General features: G+C 33.7%; 4 protein-coding genes across 5 annotated transcripts; all 4 read right to left on the bottom strand.

The window, feature by feature from the left end:
- Nucleotides 1-4,180: 4,180 nt before the first annotated feature.
- On the bottom strand, nucleotides 4,181-6,399 carry LOC110416697 (NAC domain-containing protein 2-like). Its single transcript, XM_021428746.2, has 3 exons — nucleotides 6,133-6,399; nucleotides 5,745-6,019; nucleotides 4,181-5,119 (listed from the first exon to the last, which is right to left on the bottom strand). Exons 1-3 carry the CDS (start codon nucleotides 6,293-6,295, stop codon nucleotides 4,670-4,672), a joined length of 888 nt encoding a protein of 295 aa, XP_021284421.1. The 5' UTR covers nucleotides 6,296-6,399; the 3' UTR covers nucleotides 4,181-4,669.
- A 7,915-nt stretch (nucleotides 6,400-14,314) lies between these two features.
- LOC110416176 (RING/U-box superfamily protein) lies at nucleotides 14,315-15,223 on the bottom strand. The gene has a single exon (XM_021428053.2). It carries the CDS (start codon nucleotides 15,079-15,081, stop codon nucleotides 14,476-14,478), a length of 606 nt encoding a protein of 201 aa, XP_021283728.1. The 5' UTR covers nucleotides 15,082-15,223; the 3' UTR covers nucleotides 14,315-14,475.
- A 184-nt stretch (nucleotides 15,224-15,407) lies between these two features.
- LOC110416174 (uncharacterized) lies at nucleotides 15,408-17,441 on the bottom strand. Its single transcript, XM_021428049.1, has 3 exons — nucleotides 16,999-17,441; nucleotides 16,639-16,739; nucleotides 15,408-16,522 (listed from the first exon to the last, which is right to left on the bottom strand). Exons 1-3 carry the CDS (start codon nucleotides 17,094-17,096, stop codon nucleotides 16,026-16,028), a joined length of 696 nt encoding a protein of 231 aa, XP_021283724.1. The 5' UTR covers nucleotides 17,097-17,441; the 3' UTR covers nucleotides 15,408-16,025.
- A 668-nt stretch (nucleotides 17,442-18,109) lies between these two features.
- PBC1 (proteasome beta subunit C1) lies at nucleotides 18,110-21,806 on the bottom strand. Of its 2 annotated transcripts, XM_021428051.1 has the most exons (7): nucleotides 21,661-21,806; nucleotides 21,371-21,552; nucleotides 21,157-21,264; nucleotides 20,380-20,469; nucleotides 18,973-19,057; nucleotides 18,624-18,718; nucleotides 18,110-18,364 (listed from the first exon to the last, which is right to left on the bottom strand). In XM_021428051.1, exons 1-7 carry the CDS (start codon nucleotides 21,664-21,666, stop codon nucleotides 18,316-18,318), a joined length of 615 nt encoding a protein of 204 aa, XP_021283726.1. In that variant the 5' UTR covers nucleotides 21,667-21,806; the 3' UTR covers nucleotides 18,110-18,315. The 2 variants fall into 2 exon arrangements, with proteins under 2 accessions (XP_021283726.1, XP_021283727.1); XM_021428052.1 differs by lacking the exon at nucleotides 21,661-21,806 and having other exon boundaries at nucleotides 21,371-21,558.

The raw sequence follows: 21,806 nt of genomic DNA, 5'->3' as shown, positions 1-21,806 counted from the left end.
CATTTGATTAAAGAGTTGTTAGGGAATCTCTTCTTAGAAAATATGAGATTCAAAGTCAATTTGAATTTTGATTCTTTCTTATTTAAAAAATCAGATTTTTTTTTTGTTTAGATATGTTAATGATTATCTTATTATTGAATACCTTGTTTAATAAAATTCGATCAAGTATGATTAAGATATATTGTAATTAAATTTGGATGGTAAAATTATTATCCATCACGGGTTTGAGTAAAAAAATTAAAACATTTTATTTAATAATTGATGTATGTATCTTTCTTTTAAGGTTTTGTCAAGTAATTATAATATTTTATTAAATCATTAAAATTATCATATCACTTATTAAATTGATTCATATGGCTCACCAGTATTTTTTTTTTCTCTATATCAATTGTTTACCTATTTTCTTCGGTTGGTACATAGATTTATTCATGAGTGATCCATAGAAGAGGGTTTGTTCCCATGTAAATAAAGAACAAAAAATAGAGGAAATGTCCATCTGCAATAATTTTGGACAGAGCAGATCCGGATACAAAGCCATTGCAGCAGAAGAAACAACCCTTCTGCACAATTTGTTTTTTAAGGCTAGAGATCAGTGGGAAAAAAAAAAAAAACAGAAGAGGTTTTGGATGTCTGTCATATACACTTCTATATTGGTTTAAATAATTAATAATTAATAAAAAAGACATCAGAAGGGAGCATGTTGCAATCAAAATCTTGATTTTTCTTTGAACACTGTCTATGACCATAGTATCTATAGTCTTTATTATCAGATCCAAATATTAAAATATGGATTTTGGTGGATCTAAACTACCCATTTGGTCAAATGCCAAATTGGTCATCACCATTGCTTAGACTCCTGCAATTAATGTGATTAACAATTTCATCAAGTCTATCCTCACAGTTTCAGAGAGAAACAGTAAATTTCACATCGAAAGTGTGTAAGAGTAAAACTAGATATTTAAATGTTCATATTATTTTTCACCTATAAACTATCTTTTGTAAATACGACTGTGAGGCTCAAATGATTTAAAACAAATAATAACTTACAAGTTATTAAAGATCAACAAAATATTATACAGCATTTTAGTTATCTCACAACTTGAGGCTAGGGTCATTTTTTGAATCTCAAGTGGATTAATTCAAAAAATAATTAAGAGAAATGTAGAATTTACATTCGATTTTTACCGCATGTCATTCTTTTAAAAGTTAAAAAGGGGTCATACTAGGAGTTGGATCATGATATATATATATGGAAGTGATACTGTAATGGCTGCAGCCAGTTTTGATCTGGATGTACATGGAAATTGAGAGAAAGATGCAAACTGCAAGGACAGTAAAATAAACCCTTTATGTTATTTCACTCTCTGACATTATCTGTTGAAGGCAGAAATTGTTCCTTGGATCTGTATTTTGTAAGGAGCACAGCATGTGCATGGAGAGTGCCCTGGCATATTTTATGTATAAACAAATTGCTTTGTAAATTGTACTTATCTGTGAAGATGTTGCATTTTCTCTCAAACTACAATTTTCTAAAGAATGGCGAGAATCCAAACTTTTCTCACAGTGGGAAAAGCTTGGGCATCTCTGGGCTGGAAGAAAGAAAAGAGTCATAGCAAGTTTGCAATCAAGCATATATACGTGGGGTGTCCTTTGTGTGTTTTTTATCAGTTAAAAACACCTGTTTGCTTACCCTTGAGTTGATGCAATATTTATCTAATTTTACAGTTAAAAAGGGCTTGGTTCCTTTACATAAAATTTGGTCTTGAAAGTTTATATATTCCCCTTTTCAAACCTTTTTTAGAGGATAATACTTTCAAGTTTCAACTATTAAACTTTGCCTTGAAACCCATGTTTGTGCTTATAAATTGTATATATGGTGCTACCTGTTGAATATTCGAATAAAAAAATGAAAAAAAAAACCAATTAAACTTCAAAACATCGTTAATTTATCTTATATTTAGTCTACTAAATAATTCCAATGTTGGAGATAATTATTTTTATGTATACTTAAAACTCAGTTAAATATGTTTCTACTTTTAAGATTAACGCAGCAATAAAATTATCAAGCTTACGCAAAAGAGCGGTTAGAATTGAATGAGGTGTGAACGTAACAACTAGCAACCTGGCGCATCTTTAACCACTTGAAAGGACGTACACAGAGTAACAAAATAGGTGGAGCCTAGGAATAGCGTTGAGTGAAAGAGAAAGATGAGAGGCTGTCGTGTTCAGCATTCGTGAACATGACAAACCACATCCCTTTCATTTCATGTATGAATACCATGGAAATAAGTAATTACACTCGGATTCTTCTGGTAAGGCGACCTGTCAACGTACACCAACATTTTTGTTTTCGTGACACTGAGATTACCTAGGCGAAGCTTTTTACTACTAGCTAGTTAGGGCGTGTTCAGTTATGATCACAACTTTTGATCGCGGTAAAAAACTCTATATGGGATACTTAGGCCAGCCTTAAAACAGGCATGCAAATCTTAAAGAGTTACCCATTATTTTATACTGAAGAAGCTTTTCAAAGCATTCAACACTGCGAATAATTGAAGGCGGCTGTCAATTCATACAGTACCCCATGAGACTGTATCATTTCATGCCTTAATTAAATCTGTGTAGACTTTTTTGTTCATCAATCACGTGGGGCGGGGGATGGGAGGTACACATCGCGGATGCTGAATATCATCTTTGCAATGCCATGCAACCTTGTAATATAAAAAACATAATTTAGGGACTCTAGCTAGCTAGTCGATGGATCCTAGATCATGATCAGCACAGATGATTGTACCAGAAAAGAAACTGTTTTAGTACTGTAGACAAATGTTGTGATGGTTGAAAAATATTTGATAAGATGGCCTTCTGTATTCTCTTTATCTTTTGCCCTTTTGTACCTGCCAGGCCAGGGACCAACGTGCTTGTGAGCCACAAGGGAATGAATGTTTTCATCTTCTTCTAAATAATTTACTTTGGCGATTGTTATGTCGCCAGACAGGGTTTCTGTGTGTTTGATTTGTGGGGAAGAGGTCTGAAGGTGAAGACAATTTGGGGAGCTTGGAATTTGGAGCCTCTTTTAGTCTCACTTATTACCCTCCCCTCCCTCCTCTTTGAGTGGGGGTATACATACTGTCAAACCCAATGTGCGGGGGTGCAGAATCTCTCTCTTGAGTCTTGATTTTCACCATTGGATAAATATTTCTTTCACACCCAGATCTTGCTTCACACTCAACCATAGTTTGGGTTCAGATGAGAAACGCTCATGGAGCGAAATAGTTTCCCCATCTCTTGGTCCAATGTGAACCAAGGCTCCATTTTTAGGTCCGGCTGATGAGAGCCCAAAAATTGGCCCAAGAATTTTTTATGTGTTTATTAAAATTACCAATAAGTACAAATTCGCAAAAAAATTATTTTTTTTAAAGAGAAGTTGTATCTTAAAAGAGAATAAATTATGTAAAAAAATTGGATTTTTTCCTCTCGTGCATGTGGAAAAAATTGAGTTATTTAAGAAAATATAAAGATAAATTCATCTCTATTTTATATTCGTAATTATAACTTTTGTGATGTTTTTAGGTAATTTACCGAGTCTATATTAATTGACTCCTGGTGCCAAAATCAGCATATGCCATTAACTATTGATATATATAATTATAAGAATTATGATTGAAAAAAAATGGACAAAAATTGGAGACATAATCTGTGCAATTAAGTTTTCTTGAAAAATTGCTTCTTAAATTTATATTTTTGTCCATACTATTTTTCTCTCTCTTGGGATAGCAAATTTTTATTTAATTTTATTTTAGAATATCATATATTTATAGATAAATTGATATATAACACATACAAATTATCTCAATAAATTGTCACGTCGTAAAAGACAAATAATAAGGACATTAAAACTTAGAAAGTTACAGCTTACAATCGTAATAAATTAATAGATTGACTTGCTCTATCGCAAGATTAGTGGACTCACCTTTCACAAATTCAATGATTATGTGGTATCATTTTCAAATAAGCATAATTGTTGTTTATACGTTTTCCCAATGTAATTATTTCACGTTCATAATCAAAACAACTTTTCGTAATATATCAAATAATATAATTTTTTTAAAAATTCAATACAAATTAAACCAAATAAAATCAACATTTCGTGATTGAATAATAAAATAAATGCCGAAAATGTAAAAATAAAAATGTATTAATGAGTAGGACGCCAATTGGCTAGATGGTTCATTTGACAATTGACAAACTAAGCCTTTGAAAGAAAAATAGGGAATCATTTTTTTCTTACTACAAATTATGAGAATTTTGTGGAAAGCCCTAAATGTGAAAGGGCCCTCCCAAAAAACCGTTTTCTTTTTCTTTTTATCATGTACACACTCCCCCCTAAACACGTGATTACAGATTATCTGTACACATGCCTATGCTAGAATTCTTCTTTCTACGTTGCATAAAATCCAACTTCCACCGCCCGATCACCATCCATCAATTCCAACGGCCTCCCCCACTCCCACCCTTCTATCTGCCAATTTCAATTTTTCTGTTTTTTAAATTTTATTGCCTACAAGCGCGCACAGGTACACTCATGGACTTTTAAGTCTCGTGTTACCGAACGATACGCCGAAGCTCAGTTCACTATTTTTAACTTTTCTCTCTCTCTCTCGTCTGTCTAAAACGGCTTCTGCAGGTACATGAACACATCCTGTAGCGGCGACAGCTGACTATTACTCTGGAAATGGGAAGCAAACCCGGTATCTACTGTGGCATCCATGTAATTATAGGAGAAAGCAAGGGCATTGTTGTTGGTACTTCCCCAATCCTTCCATTTGGGCTCGCTTTGAACCTCGCACGTGAACTCGGGAGACACCACGTGTTCCGAACAGCTCGAGTCCGTGTGAAGCCTAGGGACCGACTCCGACGTGTCGAAATACACAAAATCGTTAACGGTTCCCGTCGGAGCTGGTGGCAGTCCACACGGGTCCATGCCAACTGTCCCGATGTCCGGCTTCTTATCCTCAATAGCCATCACGCTAGCTTTTTTCGTAACGCTTCCTTGCGGTGGTTGTTTCTCGCTGGCGCCTTTCTTATTGTAAATCCGGCAGAGCACCCAATCGTCCAACTGCAAAAACAAAACGAATCGTTAATAGTTATTTGATTTTAGATTGTTAAATTGATGAACAAACGATCCTGCCATTCTTTGCCAAGATAAGAAGGAATATTTTCCTTAACAGGAAAGCAATAATTGCTTGACCTAAGCGTGACAAAAAGGTGTGTCACAATCAGGAGGTAAAACCAAAATCTGTTTTTAATGTCGTCTGGGAGTTATTGAATGCGCGTGAGGTGTACACCCATTCAATGCACCAAACTGTATACTGTCAAAAATCAAATGTTTTTCCTGGTGGGTCCCCATGATTCGGTGAAACTCTAGTGAATCTGAAACCACTATGCATCTCTCCACCGCAAGATTAAAATAATCTTTTTCGAATCATAATGTTAGTCCATGGAGGCAGATAGAACCGTCCTTTAGCTCGGTCACACCATTGACGAATCACGCCATCTTTGTGGCCGCCAAATATGACAGAGAAAAGACAGGCGCGGCATACACAGCTGGCAACTTTCCCCAGTATGGGAAGGTCAAAACGGTCATTTCCGCCTCCACGTTCCAGTCCTTAGTCTATCATGCAATTAAATCTCCGATTTACCCCTAACATATCCGAACCAGTGACGAGAAAAAGTTGTTATACCCTTAAACTGTTCTTCTTGCGAACCGACCGGTCCACGTCAGCTAATCGATACTCGTGCATAATCCAATTAGTTTTCTCTCCTTTGGGCGCTTTCCCAGCGTAAAACACCAAAGCCTTCTTAATCCCGACCGGTTTTGGTTGTCCGATTGGCTTATCAGCACCGGTTGCCTTCCAGTAGCCCGACCCAGCTGCCCGGTTCGGCCTTGAACCGTTCGGATATTTCCTATCCCTCGGAGAAAAGAAGTACCACTCTTTCTCTCCGTACAAGGCCAAATCTGTAAATCCAAAGTAAGACATAAAACAAATGAATACGCATTAAAAATGAAAAAGAAGTGAATCGTTGTTCCGGTTCGGGGAGATAAAAAGAACAAAAAAATGGAAAGTTTACCAGGAAGGTCCCATGGGTCGTATTTGTAAAGGTCGATTTCTGCGATGATAGGTACGGCGATCGACTGCGACGCACATTTCCGGCAAAGATAGTGCATAACGAGCTCCTCATCCGTTGGATGAAACCGGAAGCCAGGTGGTAACTGCAACTCTGTAGCTGTCATTTTTGACCTTTCACTTTGAGATATATTTTCACCCTCACCCTCACGCTTTCTTTTCTCTTTTCTCCCCTCTTATCTGTTGTGACGGCGCTTGAAACTTAGAACGCAAGGGAGAGCGATGAATTTATAGAAGGTAGAAGGGGGACACGTGGCGGGAGAGACGGTGGGTGCTTCTAGAATCCACGTGGTTGATAAGGTTTTCGTGGGCTTTTTTAGGGGTAGTGAATGGGTGATGAGAGCGTGGACGGGACACGTGGAGGACATGGAAGTGAAGTGCGTGCGTGTCGACAGCCCACATGCGGAGTGATTTTGTCACTGCTTACGCCATTTGTTTTGGACTGGGGTGCCCTCAATCTCATCACACACAAGAATCCCAAAACGGTCCTCGGGATTCGTGTGCGGTCGGCGTGGTTTTTTCTCCCCCTTCTTTATAAACTTCACAATTTTTATAATTTTCAAATACATTTTTTAATATTATATATTTCTGGTTTGGTTTTATTCAATTTTGAGCCGACAGTTTAACGGTGGATGAGGATTACACGTCAGCCCCCTAGTGCCGTCATCACCATCTGCTCGTGTGACTCGGCACCACACTGCGACTTTGCTCTATGTTCCTGTGTTCAAAGTCGAGCGTGATTAATGGGAACAAATAAATATTGAATTAAAAATACTAGTATAGTAGAGTAGATTAATTATTATGTAATATCATGTCCCGTCTCCACTTAGATTTTGTGCATGCAACATTTAATTAAAAAATTGAAATATTTAAAAAATAAAGGACAATTAACACTTTAACAATTTTTACATAATTCTAAAGAATAAGATAAATATAACTTTTTATTTGGTTAACTTTAATCAAATATTAAAAAAAAAAAAAACTTTAATCAAATATTTGACTCTTAATTAATATAGTCAAAGAAAAGAAACGATGTATATATACGTAGAATATGATGACTTGTGAGTTAAGACATGTCAACAACAATGGCATGAATCGTGTTTATCCTTAACACACGTGAAACTTTTCATTTGTATACAAATTTTCCTAATTGTTGACTATAATATTAACATGTAATGACAACTGAATAACTTAAGTTTACATTACACACTACCACATATATGTTATTCTTCTTATATTGAAAAAAGAAATGACAATAAACCGAAAAAAAGTAATTAATACATAATTTGGTATTCTGTTTGCATAAAGAAGTTCCCAGATGGTTGTAAATTAATACATATATATTAATATTTTTTGGTAAAATACTTTGAGTTTTTGGAAGTTTGAAAATTAGGAAAAAAAAAGCCAAAAAAAAATTGAGTGAATATGTAAGAATTGAGAAAGTATAGCAAAACAAATCATTCTCATTTATCTTGTCTTGGAGTTGAAAGAAAATAAATTAAATTAACTTTTTTGTGTGCCACTATCAAAGCTTACTGTATGGTTAAAGCATGTTTGTTAGAATTTCAATTATCAGGTTTTTATAAGTAATTGTTAAGGTTTGTTCAAATTCTATTTTAAGAATTTAATGCACTATCTTCTCCAAATGCAAGAACAGACAATCAATTTATTAATTAAAAAAATCTTTTTATAAATATCATCTTACCAAATTTCTATACATACTCTTTAACATTTGTCTTCTCCTATGCAATCTCGACTTATATTATATACAAATAAAAGGATATTTGAAGATGAAAAAAGAAACCAAGACCAGAATTTTAATTAATTAGATTATTCTACCGTTAAATTATCTTTATTTTAAAAAGTTTGGCTTATCTCCCAACTCTTTTAATATGTCCATTCCATTTAAAGAACTCCCGATAATAGAAACCATTTAGTCTACTTTCTTTTTACAAACTCTTCCATCTCAAAATGTAATTTGTTTTAATTTTATTTTACTCGTGTGTAACAATATTTAGCATTTAAGTTCTATGATGGTTATAAAGTTTATTTTTTCCATCTCAAAATGTTTTACTTTAGTGTAGTTTTAGTTTGATTAAGTTATTAAGTTTGTTGATTGTGATTTTTATGCTAAATGTAATAATTATATTATATATAAGAATTGATATTATTAATATTATCATAATTTTACTCATAAATGTGATTTTATTAAAAACTCAAAATTAATTTGTTTGATCATATCAAAGTAATAAATTATTTTCGTTTCTTAGCACATGAAATAAAAAACAAAAGTAAAAATTCTTTTTATGAATATATAATATTTGAAAATATAAAAAAAATAATTTTTTTAAAAAAATTAAAATTTAACTCTTTAAACTAAATTAGATCATTACACTGAGTATCTAATGCTGGTTAAAAAACAAGCGCAGATGCAGTGGGCACGTAGACAGGGGACTGACCTCCCCCAGAGAAAACGAAGACCGAAGCGGAGACCTAAATTTCAACTCTTTACGACATCATGTCAAACTTTGACGTGTCAATGGACGACCTGGATAAGGATAAAGGAAGTTGCTGGGCAAGCGCCGAACGGCCTTCACACTCTGCCACACCCTTTTTTTCTTTCTCCAGTAAAAGCAAATTACTAGCAATCGCGGAGTTAAATAGCTTTCCGACGCGTTCTATCACCTCAACTTTCGGTGGCGGTTAAGAGAAAACAAAATGTCTGTACACAGTCAAAGATGCTAAATCCTTGCGACGGACCAGTAGATGCTTGACACGCAATGGTTGTCAGCGCCGCTCGTCCTTGTCTCGGGACCCGGTGACTAACTTCCTGAGAGCTTGATGATCGGTCTCCACGTCAGCCATGACATAAAGGCAACTTGACTTTGGGGTTGGACGTGGCTAGAGAGAGAGATTTTTTATGAAATGTCGGGAACGCCCTTTGTGGTGTGATGTGGCATGATGGTATTGGTCAAAATTCAATAAAAAGGAAACCGTGGACGACCAAAACCAAGCGGTTTTCCAATATAAGCGTGAGAAATGATAATACCAGATTAGTCGCTGAATTTCTCGTCGGCGGTCCCCAGCAAAGTCAAGTTTCCTTAAATTGTTTTTCCTCTTTTTCTTTATTTTCTCTTTTAGTATTTCTTTTTCTTTATTTTCATTTTCTTTTTGCAAATAAAAAATTTATAAAATACAAATATTTTTAAAATGTAAATTTAATTATCTATAAATAATAGACAATTATTAATATTTCAATTGTATATAATCCAAATTTTCAAATATTAATCTACAAATTATTCAAGACTATTAGAGTTAAAAAACATATTTTTACAATGAAAACCACTCAAAGCACTGTAGTTCTTATTTAAATAAAATAAAATTTATTAATATTTTTAATGAAAGTCATTCAATGAAATTAAAATTATCATGTATTTACAAATTGGATGAATCTTATTAATATTAATAATAAAATATTTAAAATAACAATTTAAAAATATTATTAACAAATATGATTATCTTCATCATTTATTTTTTCAGAATTACTTTTATATGTATATATATGTATATTATATAAATATAGATTAGTATTCTTCTACTCACAACTTGAGTTTAATCTAAGAAGTAATAACTAATAATGCAATTGAAAGTTCTCGTGCACATCTTGTGGACTTTTTTTGTATGTACGTTTTCTATCATCTTTGAAATGAAGATTTTAAAGTGACTTAACTTTGATATAGGAATTCTAATTTTTTTTAGGAGTATTAAGATTCAATAGTTGAATTTTAATATTTTTCTTAGATCAACTTTTTTATTATAAAAGCAAGGAAATGGATATCTCTGTTTTTTTTCCTTAATGAACTATTAATTTCAAGTTATGTTTCTAAAAATTTAAGACTATATATTGTGGACATGAAGGACAAGGACAAGTAACTTGTTTTTTATGGCTAACTATGTTTTACGGTCAAGTCGGTGGCAATCCTATTGTCCCTGGCAGGCGGTACAATTCTCCAGCTATACAAAAGTCACGGTTTATCCCCTTCCACGAATTTGTCAGACGAACGTTCTCTTTAACTTTAGCTTCACATTCGAAACTTCAAATTTCTTTCTTTTTCTTCTAATAATTGAATGGAAGAAAAATTTATACTATCAAAAAGAGATTATAGTTCTTTCATTAATGTTAATCATAAATGTGTAATGATGTTCATAAGATTTAATAGAACCAGATAATTCCACAACCGCATTACTTATAAAAAATAAAATAAATATTTAAGACTTTATTAAGGCAAAAAGTAAACGACAAAGAAAACAAGGTTAGGTAGAGGTGCTACGTAAATAGGGTAGGGAGAGATGCTACATCAAAGTATTTAGTTATATCGCTTTCAAAATTTTGTAATTAGGAAGCAAACGAAAAAGTTGTTCAAGGCATGAGATGCTGCTAGCCAGTTGCATGGCCATGGGACCATGCTTAATACTTTTAATGTTGAGACAAGCACTTAATGAAGGCTATTATTTTCTTTCAAATTTTAATTGAAGGATTAATTGAACGTTACAAAGGCTCATTCTTGCCTTTTGTTTTGTCAATTTGTTTAGAGTTGAAGACATATACTTTATGAACTTTCTAAGAATTCTATAACTAGTAGGGCATAATCCTGCTTTATAAACTAGGTGATTAACAAGTTAATCAAAAAGAGTAATCAGTAATCAGGTCTGAAAGCAAAAGAATTTTGCTCAAAAACCATCTAATCCTAACTTTTGCTCAATAAGACAAGTGGGTTGGCTTGACTTTTATTTATTTATTTTATTATTTTGAAAGAAGATGAAAGCACTTTGTCATATCGTCTAGATGAAATGAACACGTTTTGTATTTCGTTTCTTTTCAAATATTTTGACCAGGAATTTCACTAAATTTCTAAGCCGCCAGTTTGTCTTGATATTGCTTTTATTTCCGCACACACGGTCAATATTGTCGTGAATGATTTCAACATTAGTCCAAATTCGGTCCCATAGCTTGCGAATATGCTAAAGTTAATTGAATGATTTCATTTTGACGGTGGGTTAGGAACTTTTAAATTTTTTAATTAAAAAAATTTAAATTCTACTATTTACATAAGAGATTATGTATCTATTAATAAACTAACTGTTGATGGTTAAAGAACATTCTATTATTTCAACCTTCCTTATTTTTTTTCTTAATTTTTTGATTAATTAATTGTTAAGTTTCCATCCTCATTATAACGTTTCAAGATGATGTGATGGCCTAACCTGAAGTTTGAAATTCAATTTCAACTTAATGCACTACCATAAATTTAGATTTTAATTACACTTAATTGACGTAACATATAATTTTATGCATGAAATATTATAAAGTGTTGCTATTTAAATTAAGTTCAATTGACTAATTTCTTGAGTTTCACAGACCACGGTCAAACTTTCTCCAAGGACAGAGCTAGAGTTAAAAGTGAAGGAGGGTTAATATACATTAGTTAATATATTTTCTAGCAAGAATTAAGTTAGGAAGAATAAATGAATAATAATTTTTTATTATTTAATTATATATATATATATATTTTATAATAAGTATATTAAATTAAAGTTTATTTACGTACAGATTCTTGTATTATTGCATTTAATTAATGCTACTCACTTAGTACGCATTATAAAAATAATTATATAAAAAATATAATTTTATGAAATCGGATATTCAATTTAACCATCAATTATACATGTTTTTTTTTCTCAAAATAAAGAAATTTAGATTTTTTATTTTCTCATTTTCTTTTCTTTAAAATTTTAATTGATAGTACTTTATGTCAAAAAATATTAAAAAATGTCATGTAAAAATAGTGTTTAAAATGTATATTGGAAAATTCAAACTAATTCTATATAAAAGAGTATTGCTAAAAGTAAAAAAAAAATGAAAAATGTATATGGAATATATAGAAAAGTACTTTAGAATTTGTGCTATTTATAATAACTCAAGGACTAAATAAAATTTAATTGCGAAATAAAAATAATTGATACTTATTAAGGAGTCAAGTAAGTAATAAGAAATTTTAATTGGTCAAATGATAAATTCGAAATTACTAGAGGGGCAAATTAGAAAAATTATAACAGAACGAGAGAAATTGTTGTGTGTAAAAACGCAATTTTGACAAAACGAAGGGTGGCGGCCAACCGTCGGATCCCGTCGCTGTTTGTCCGCCTGCATTGATAGTCTCTGGCAGTCGCAGCCATTAATTTTGGAATTTTCTCGAGTGGCCACCAGGTACACAGTCGCATGGCTTAATTTCTGTAAATAGATATATTCATTATCAGTATGGAAAAACGTTGCACCATTTTCAGTAATTAGGAGTCCTCATTCTCAGAAGTGATTAGTGGGAATGACAGTAGACGGTCCTTTGATGGCCGCCAGTACAAACATATGTGTCGGCATATAGTACTGAAGTTTTCACGCCTGCCGAAGTTCAATGCATCTTCACTCCCTGCCAAAAAGCCATCACAAACTTGTTCCCACCATCATTTTCTGGCCGTCCGCTTCTAATTTTTGCATTCTTCCTTTTTACTTTTACCAAAAAAAATAAAAAAAGTAAAGATACTATTAATATCTAAAAAATAATAATATTTATTTTACAACTATATAATTTTGTCGTTTTGTAGCAAAGTCTTTGCCCTACGTGCACGATGGATGTAGGTATATAAGAATAGGATTAGCTTAAAAATATATTATGTATAAATAAAGGTGTAGATTGTCATATGTTTTACATTAATAAAACATAAAATATATTTTAAATATATTTTATAAATTAAAAATATAATTTTTTATAATTTAAAATAGTACGAAATTAAATTTAAATTTTAATTCATGACACAGATAACTTTGAATCTTATAATGATGTTTCAACCCGTGATGCAGACAACTTTGGATCTTATGGGGGCGCAGAAAAATTGACTGTTGTTCAAAACGTTTGGACATGGATTTGTCAGACATTTTGTTTTCTTGTGTTTGGTCAGATTTATTTTATTTTGCTTGGGATTGAAGCTAAGTTAAAAGAAGCACACGACAGACCTAATTATTGTACTTCCTTCCTTTAGACGCAGGAAAGGTTGAATGGACATATAAAATCTCCATTGTTTCTCTTAGGTTTCCATGATTTCGCACGCGTGTCCGTTCATGGCAGAGATAACAGAGTGCGGCGGCGCAATTTTTTATTTCTTAAGCTGCAGGACAAAAGGATCATTTTGGGGATTAAAATTTATAATTTAAAAAGTTTAGTATTAATCTTAAATTGAACTGAATGAGATAAGATTTAAGAAATAGATATATAAAAAAACCAATGATATCATTTATGTAAGTAGATAAATGATACAGCACAAGTCTGACCTTTATCTCTATCGGGCCATTTTCCAACTACCATACAAATTCATATAGTTTAATATTTTTGATATAAATATATATAGTTTGATCTGCTAATCACATAAAATGTGGATTTCCATAAGTCAATAGGTTAGTTGCACAAGATTTAATAATGGCCGTATAAAACTAAATTTGCTTTATATTTTCATCAAAAAATTAATACAAAAATACCAAAAATAGTACTATTTTCATTTTATTTTATTAGCACACAACAAATGTACATTAAATTCTCATCTCTAGATTTATTGTTAAAGAATTTCTTATTAGCAAGAATAATTTTTAATAAAAATTTCATGTTTTTCACTAAAGAAACAATAATTTTCCGACAATATTAATTTTGTTGCATATTTGTCACAAAAAAAGACGTGTTTATTTCCAATGAAATTTTTTTATTAGAAAATTATGAGAAAACATTATTTTTTACAAAATTTGGTAAAAAAGGTTTGTGGTTTTAAAAATGATAATTGAATTTTTGACTAAATTTCTAAAGGAAATAATGTTTTATATACTAGTGTTTGATAAGTTTCCATATATATATATATATATATATATATATTATGTCTTGAAAAGCTTTTTGGGTATGTATATAATCTCCCTTCCTCATATATATATATATATAACATTTTTTTTTAATAAGGCATTTGGCATTACTTAAATAAATACTAATGTTAAAGTTATGCAAAAGGGTTATAAAGTAAGGAGAAAAGAATCGTTAATCATAGAAATTGGTGTTTGAGCTGTGTTACAACTTCCAACTTGTACAAATTCTATGTATACATGTTGTCCATTTTATTTTCAATCAAATAAAATTGTACAATTAAACTTGGGATCATAAGAAGTAACAGTGCCCAAACAGATGAATGAAAACATCTAAACATTCCTAGCATTCTTGGATGAAGAAATCTCAGTGTTACATATGGGGCAAATCCTCTTGATTTGGAGCCACTTGCTTATGCACTCTGAATGATATGGGTGTTCACAATTAGGAAGAGCAACTACACCTTCCTCTTCTTCATACTCCACTTGACAAATCGCACACCGATCAATCCCACTGTTGCACTTAACAGATTGGAACTTCCATGGAATCAAGCATGAAGAAATCTCATTCTGAGATAACCCTCTTCTCTCTACCCCTATAATCTCTCCTAGAGCAATCAACTCTTCGTAAGATAAATCGTCCGGATCAATCTCATCCTCCTCCTCCATGTCTTCATCATCATTGCTATCTTGTCCCTCAAGGAACTCTAGGTCACCTCCAGCTTCCAGGCCTTCGAAACATTCGTAATCGTTGTTGTTGCTGCTTCCGTAGGATGCCTCGCTGTCATCTTCTTCGCTATCACTTTCAATGGTTTCGAGCATTGAAAACGCCCTCTCCTGTTCTTGCAATGCCATTGCCATGGCAAAATCAGAGTCAACTTGATCAAGTTGGGTGAAAGGCACCCTCTTGGATGATTGTTTTGCGCCTTCGTTCTCCATAGATCTTATTCAAGTAAGGGGAACAGGAGATCCCAATCCGCAGGCATATATGGGATAATGCCAAAGGCTTTCTTTAGACAAAGGCAACTTTCATGCGAAGCAATGGAAGTCCAATTACGTTGTATATGACAATATTCTTTAATTCTTCCCACTTGGAATGTTTTCCAAACACCGATTGGTACCACCCCTTGCCTCAAATATAGCCGAAAATTTAGCTTCCTTCCCAGAGAGGGCAGCTTTATTTAATGCAAAGCAATAGTATAACATACCTAGTAAGTCACCGTATATATAAAATTAAGTTATACCAACTCTTTGCCTTATCTTTGGGGCAATTCTCCACCTACTTCAAGATCAAGTATACCTGTGTGTACAATTAATTATACACATGCAAATGTATGGATGCAAGCGTATACACGTATTTTCTTGTAGGAGCAACAAAGAGAATCCCCATGTATAGTTGTTGAAATGGGATTATCTGGAGACAATTGACAAATCTAAAGCCAAGCCATGCATACCAAAAACTTTGAGTTGTGAAAGTGCAGGGAGAAAAGTAAATTTCGGACAAGTCCCTTGATTGGTAAAGGCAATGATGCTAGAGAACTTGATTCTTGCTAGGAAAGAGCAATATCATTCATGATAAGGACTCTCTGAAGATAATGCATTCCAGTGAAGTGCTATGAGAACTATCCTATCAATGCACTAGCAGAGGTTGAAAAGGAATAAATAAACTATATTCTGCAGTCAGTCAAGCATTGTGTCGGTTTGAATGCCAGAAAGGAACTATAAGGTTATGATACAAATGAAGAAGAGGATGGTTCTGCCAAATTCCACCGCAGGGAGAGGATGAGAAAATGATCATATGTTACCATTCTGACCACTTCCAGGAGAAAGCCAAAAGTTTCCATGAGATTGAAAAGATAAATGCGTACTGTTAGTATTCAGAATTATCTCCTTCTATGATGAACCCTTCCCCTACGAGTTGAACCTTTCTGTGCAAATTTTGATGTATGTGTCACCCTAACGCCATGAACTGTGTTTATATGATGGCCATGCTTACCATGGTTCCTTTCATAAAGAGCATCTCTTTTTATCCCCACTTTTATTCGATGGCTTCTAGGCCTCAAAGACTTTCGTAAGTGAACTCCTCTGTAGTCTCTCCATCGGCCAGATAGGGATGTACTGCTTGCTTCCGTAGGTCTAGAAGTGCGATATGAAAAGCTTTCATCATCATGTTCATCACTAGTATCAAACTGATATTCTCTTACTCTTCTACGCCCTCGATTTATCCTCTTAATCTTTAGAAGCTTAAAGCACAAGAAAGTGCAACAGATTTCCCAAAAAGAGAACCAGCATGCAATGCTTGCCCATACCATTCTGCACAGACTATGACCAATGCACTGGCAGATGCCCACTTTATACAGCAGATAAAAGAATAGGAGAACTGCACATCGTTAAAGGAACAAGTGAATAAAATTGTGAACAATTAAATTCTAGAGCCGTTTCTGCTTTAATCAAGATGGAAATATCAGATTGGGCCTAAATCCTATCCATAGTTACCAATGTAGGACAGAACTAACACCATGATCAACTTCAGCAGATTCGCAACGCAAAAATTCTCTATGTAACAGATGAAATCCCATGTTGATCCACAAACTGAACTGAACGATCATCCAAACAGAAAGTAAGAAAAAGCAGATTCAGTTTGAGAAATACCGAGGGGAAAATTTAGATGGTGAGATATGAAGCACACCAACTTCCTGGAATTAGTAAAAGACAAAGCTCTATGTAAATTTAATGATACCAAGATTAATGTAGTTCATCTTAATAACGTTGTGTATCACATACAAGCAGACGCCCGCCAAAAAGATTGTGGCAGATAATAAGAATTGGATTTGTAGATAAGATATAAGCGGGTACCTGCAGGACTTTCCAGCAAGAAAATCAAGCGGATTGCCAAAAAGTTTGGCAATGGCGTCTGTGAAGCCTGAGAAAAATGAACTGATTACATTGCCCATCAATTCTGTTCACTGGTTTATCGGCCAAGGGCAAACAGCTGACAGTGACTTTGAAAAGCCAAGGACAATATTTTCTGGCTCTATTTAACTCCTGCATTGGTGCACCAGTAAGATGAGAATAACATAATTGTGATCAACAGTCAAAATTCCACAAGTATTGTAATGAAAAGCCAAATTCCATTGACATTTGTTTTGTCGTGGGAAAGAGTGATTCGAGGTTGAAACTTGAAATATACAGAAGAATCCCTGTTTTGTTTCTGTAATCGAACATTTTAACATGAAACATAACGTTGTTGTTTGGTTAGAACTTGTAAAGTATAACCACCCCAATCCTTTTGACTAACATTGCTTTTTGAATGCTATGGCTACTGGAAAATCATTTCGTGTAATTTTCAGTAGGAAAATTTATCCCAAATTTGAAGAAGCAAGAAACAAGTCATCCCAATTTCTGGAAAATGCTTCTTTGGACGAGCGAGAGAGTGAGAGACAGAGAGTTTTACTGTTTGAGTGGCATGACAACAACCCAAGGTTTCACTCGTTAGGCAGAGAAGAGAAATTGAAGGATGCTGCGTTTTCTTTTGTCTGAATCAGAGGATGAGCGGAGAGAGGACAAAATCCAATTACCTACATCATTTCGTAACGGGCGGAGTAACTGCCCCCCCAAACCGAAAGTGTCATTTCCCCTTTCTTTTGGGCCCAAGGTTCCCTAAAGCTGCAAAATCCAATTTACCATTCACATAGTTTTTATTCAACTAGAACCAGTTACTGACAGAGGAATCTGTTTTACTCTTCACACTTAGATCACCATTCACGTATTCTTTTGTAGTGTCGCATTCCATGAGTGTACCATTAATTTGAGTAAAGCCTAACGAGAAACCCCAAATTTATCATTAAAAAAGATGAACAAATTGTTCATCTATCAAAGATTTTGGAAGAGGACCTAACCCAATTCATCCAACATATCGTGTCGTATGCATATTTAACTAGGAAACATCAATAGGAAGACAAATCTTAACTCATCAATGTACACCACTTCCACCACAACATTCACCATGCTGCAATAATATAAAACTTAGTCAATCGATTTCAGAATTATCAGAGTACATCAGATTCGAGCATTCACGATCAACAGCCTTTGATAAACAAATAAAACTGAAAGTTCCATAGTTGACAATTAAAGGCTGACGGCTAAGGGGAAGATAGAGACAATTGGCTGCACTCAATCCATCCTTCCCTTCAAAATTCTTTCTTTTACTTCTGTAGGTGTGCTGCAAAATGTATAAACACCAAATACATTAAAAATGCACCAATTAGCTATTACTGCAAATGTTAAGTTTTAGCTGTCCAGACATTATCAGTCAGAAAACAACTAAATACTCCTTTTTCTCCATCAGGGAAGGGAAGAGTTTGGATGGTTCGAATAATAACCAGATTCTCTTGGGTAAGGTTTTGATAAATATGACCTAAGGAAAAGAATGCTACTAAGAATATAAAACAAAAAAAAAAAAAACATTTGAAATTGCTTACACAACATAGACATGTCCTCCCCAACCGCTCAGACAGTCACGATCCACTGATGAAAGGAGTGCTTGGGAAACAGTTTCAAACAATTCATCAGGTTCCTGAATACAAAGAAAACAATGACTCAATAAAGCATGAATTCTATTACCGGCATGAATGATTTGTAGCTAACAACCACAATACTTTTAACTATGACACAGTAAAGTGTAGTCATGTCTACCCCAAAAAATGGCCACCATGTCTTAGCTTGTAGGTTACAAACATATAAGCAATGAAATTTTACACTTCTTGAAAGGATTCATCACTATTATGCATGTGCTACTCTGAGCATAGGAAAATAAAAAATTTGACAAACCATGTCCTCCTTGAACATTGACTCGCAGGCACCATAAAGAGACTCTGAGGCAGTACCAGCTACAACAAAATCTTTTGCAAGCTCCCTGCATTTCAAAGAAAGCAAACATAAAAACCAAAATAGTTTCAGCATTTGCATCAAAATATTAAAAAATAATTCAAACCATAAGAATTAAAATAGTATTGTCAACCAGAAATCGAACTCAACAAAATGCAAAATACTGGATATATACTACATTAGAGTTTACCACATAATAAAGTTTGTATGAACAAAGTAACAGGCATGTATGAGACATATCTCTTGCAAAGAGAGAGAAAGACAGAGAGAACAAAGAATGACAGATGGCAAACTATGATATTATCCAGAAATCCTTACCCTTGAAATATCACGCCTGAGATCATCTTTTTAAAATTTTCAATGGCATAAAAAAAATTGAAAATATTTGTATAATTGCGACCCAAAATCCCAAACCTAAGTGACTGGTACAGTATATAACTTGGCTATTTCTTCAGCTACTTATTGCTATTTTAGACAGGGTAGCTGCAACTCCAACTGGGATGTTCCAAAAGAAAAAATAGGGTAACAGCTATCTATGGGCATATGTTGACCTTTGAAAATCAAACTCGATAGCTATTCCATTTTAAAGAGCCACTGACCACCAAACATTTTGAATTTTTCATTTTAATGCAATCAATATATACATTTTCTATTTCCTTGAAAACCAAAGAAAACATGCACAACCATTGAAACATATATATTTCTTAAAAAATTAACATCAACAAACAAAATTTCAAATAAACATCTTTCATAGAAAGGAAATTTATTATACGGAGATGGGGGTTTGGAGAGGGGTTCTTCCAGTTTGTTATGTGTGGAACAGTCGAAAGCGAAGAATTCAAAGAGTGCCTAGAAGCATTGCTGTTGCTTTTTTCTAAAATCATGCAACTATTGACTGAGATCCAAAGCCCCTAGTTTGTCAAGAGTTTACAATCATGCTTATACAGGGTTGTTTATGTTGGAGATGGAACCATAGTGGGATTCTTTATTAAACAGCACCAACATTTCAGGTTTTAGAATAAGATTGGGATTCTTTTGCTAAACAGAGCTAAAATTCCTGGTTTTCTCTCTTTGATATTTCAGCTGTCTAGACAATCAGTTATCATAGAGTAAAAGCTCAGCTTTTTAAGATACGAAAAAGAGCTTTTGTTTTTTTTTTCCCTTTTCTATAAAGGAGATTTGACCAGTATATTTACCAAGGGAAAGTTACATGCATTTGTTTTATAGAACAACCCTCATTGTTAGGTAAATACTACAATATAAGTAAAAATAAATAAAAATATACCTAGCATCTAAGACAAATTCATGCTTTTTGCATCCAAAATACAAGAGAGAATAAAATCTACTTACTTGGCTCCAATGGAATCCATGGTGCAAATGAAGGGCTTGTCTTCATCTCCCAATCCAGCAATTACGGGTTGGCAGAAGTATGGACCAAACCTATGAAAAAAAGATAAATAAATGTCATAAAACTTGCATCTGTTACACATAAAAATTGCACCCTTTTCAAGTCAAATTCCCATTTGAAAGCAAATAATGCCTATGAGTTCCTCTCAAGCTTGACATATCATCCAAGAAGGGCTTCAATTTTAGTAGGAAAAGAAGAGTCCTAAATGTTGGGTTTTGAGGCTAAACACGAAAAGGGCAGGCAAGAATCTCTTGGATGCTCAGTTTTTATCATAAGACAAGTGGATTGTTTCCCTTCAAGGCGCAGAATAAGATGAAGTGACTCTTAGCCAAGAAAGAACATAAGTAAGGCTTTTTCCTTGCGATGCATATCACAAATTCTTCCTCCCCCCAACTTCATGTTTTAAAAAAGAAATACATCTACTTTTATCCACAGCACCTCTTATTCATAATATAAGTACTATATAGCAACTAAGCTCATTTTACCAGTTCTCCATTACTCCTACTATCATTTAAAAAATAGTTTATGTCCTAGTGTTTTTTTTTTATCAAACTAATGCAGAACGAATCAAAGAGTTGGTATTTGGCAATACGAAACAAAATTAAAGCTTTCCATTTCCTCCCTTAATCTAAGAGCTAAGCTAAAATGTTAAAAGAATCTAATCTCAGTAATTAATTGAACTAATCAAAAGTTTTAAGTGGGGAGCTCTTTATACGAACCTTTTCTCGTAAAGAAGAGCAGAAACAAGGTTAGCAAAAGTCTCAGGTTTCATGTCCCTCTCTTCTCTTAGCTGATACAACTTGTGCCTAAACACAAGCCTTTGATACCTTGAAAAATTAAAAAAAAATACAAAATATTACCACAAAACATATAATAATTTTTAAACAACAGAAAGCAGAAAGGGGAAAAGTTAAGGGAAAAAAAAGGGAGTACAAGGTTTGCGCATCGGTGGCGAGGCCAGAGAGACCGAGAAAGAGGCGATCGTGGATTTTAGAAATCCTCTGGAAGTCGGTGGCGATTGTTTGGAGTTGAACGCCGAGTCTCCGATCGCTGGCGATGGCGAAGCAGTTCTTGCCTACCATCGCTACTAGGGCACTCCCATTGTACTCGAAGATCTGCATCATCCACCAAAAACTAACTTTTAATTAAGCTTCGGAGAAATAGGGTTTCAACAAAGAAATTAAAAAAAAAAAAACAAATTTCGATTAAGAAATGAGACTTACCGACATTGAAGAATTTAGGGTTTATGCTATTAGATTTGATTCCGCGAGAAAACTGATTTTAGCAAAGAGAGAGAGAGTTTAAATGGAGAAGACTGTACGATGGCTTGGAGGTCACTCCAGTTTCCAATGATTCCAACCTTTGCTCT

This window comes from Theobroma umbraticum, unplaced genomic scaffold, assembly GCF_002168275.2.
Source record: "Theobroma umbraticum cultivar Fairchild unplaced genomic scaffold, ASM216827v3 scaffold_51.0, whole genome shotgun sequence".
Lineage (NCBI taxonomy): Eukaryota > Viridiplantae > Streptophyta > Magnoliopsida > Malvales > Malvaceae > Theobroma > Theobroma umbraticum.
Note: the sequence above shows the minus strand (reverse complement) of the source record. Positions and strands in the feature narration are given on the sequence as shown.

Coding starts and splice junctions, on each gene's coding strand:
- LOC110416697 (XM_021428746.2), bottom strand. CDS start 6,295: ATGACAGCTACAGAGTTGCAGTTACCACCTGGCTTCCGGTTTCATCCA. Junction 6,020..6,132: donor CGACCCATGGGACCTTCCTG/GTAAACTTTCCA, acceptor TTGGATTTACAG/ATTTGGCCTTGTACGGAGAG. Junction 5,120..5,744: donor GCAAGAAGAACAGTTTAAGG/GTATAACAACTT, acceptor TTGTTTTTGCAG/TTGGACGATTGGGTGCTCTG.
- LOC110416176 (XM_021428053.2), bottom strand. CDS start 15,081: ATGGAGAACGAAGGCGCAAAACAATCATCCAAGAGGGTGCCTTTCACC.
- PBC1 (XM_021428051.1), bottom strand. Junction 18,719..18,972: donor CAATGTTCAAGGAGGACATG/GTTTGTCAAATT, acceptor CTTTGTATTCAG/GAACCTGATGAATTGTTTGA. Junction 18,365..18,623: donor GGAGGACATGTCTATGTTGT/GTAAGCAATTTC, acceptor TACATTTTGCAG/CACACCTACAGAAGTAAAAG.
- LOC110416174 (XM_021428049.1), bottom strand. CDS start 17,096: ATGGGCAATGTAATCAGTTCATTTTTCTCAGGCTTCACAGACGCCATT. Junction 16,740..16,998: donor CTTGCTGGAAAGTCCTGCAG/GTACCCGCTTAT, acceptor ATGATCGTTCAG/TTCAGTTTGTGGATCAACAT. Junction 16,523..16,638: donor GTTAGTTCTGTCCTACATTG/GTAACTATGGAT, acceptor AACGATGTGCAG/TTCTCCTATTCTTTTATCTG.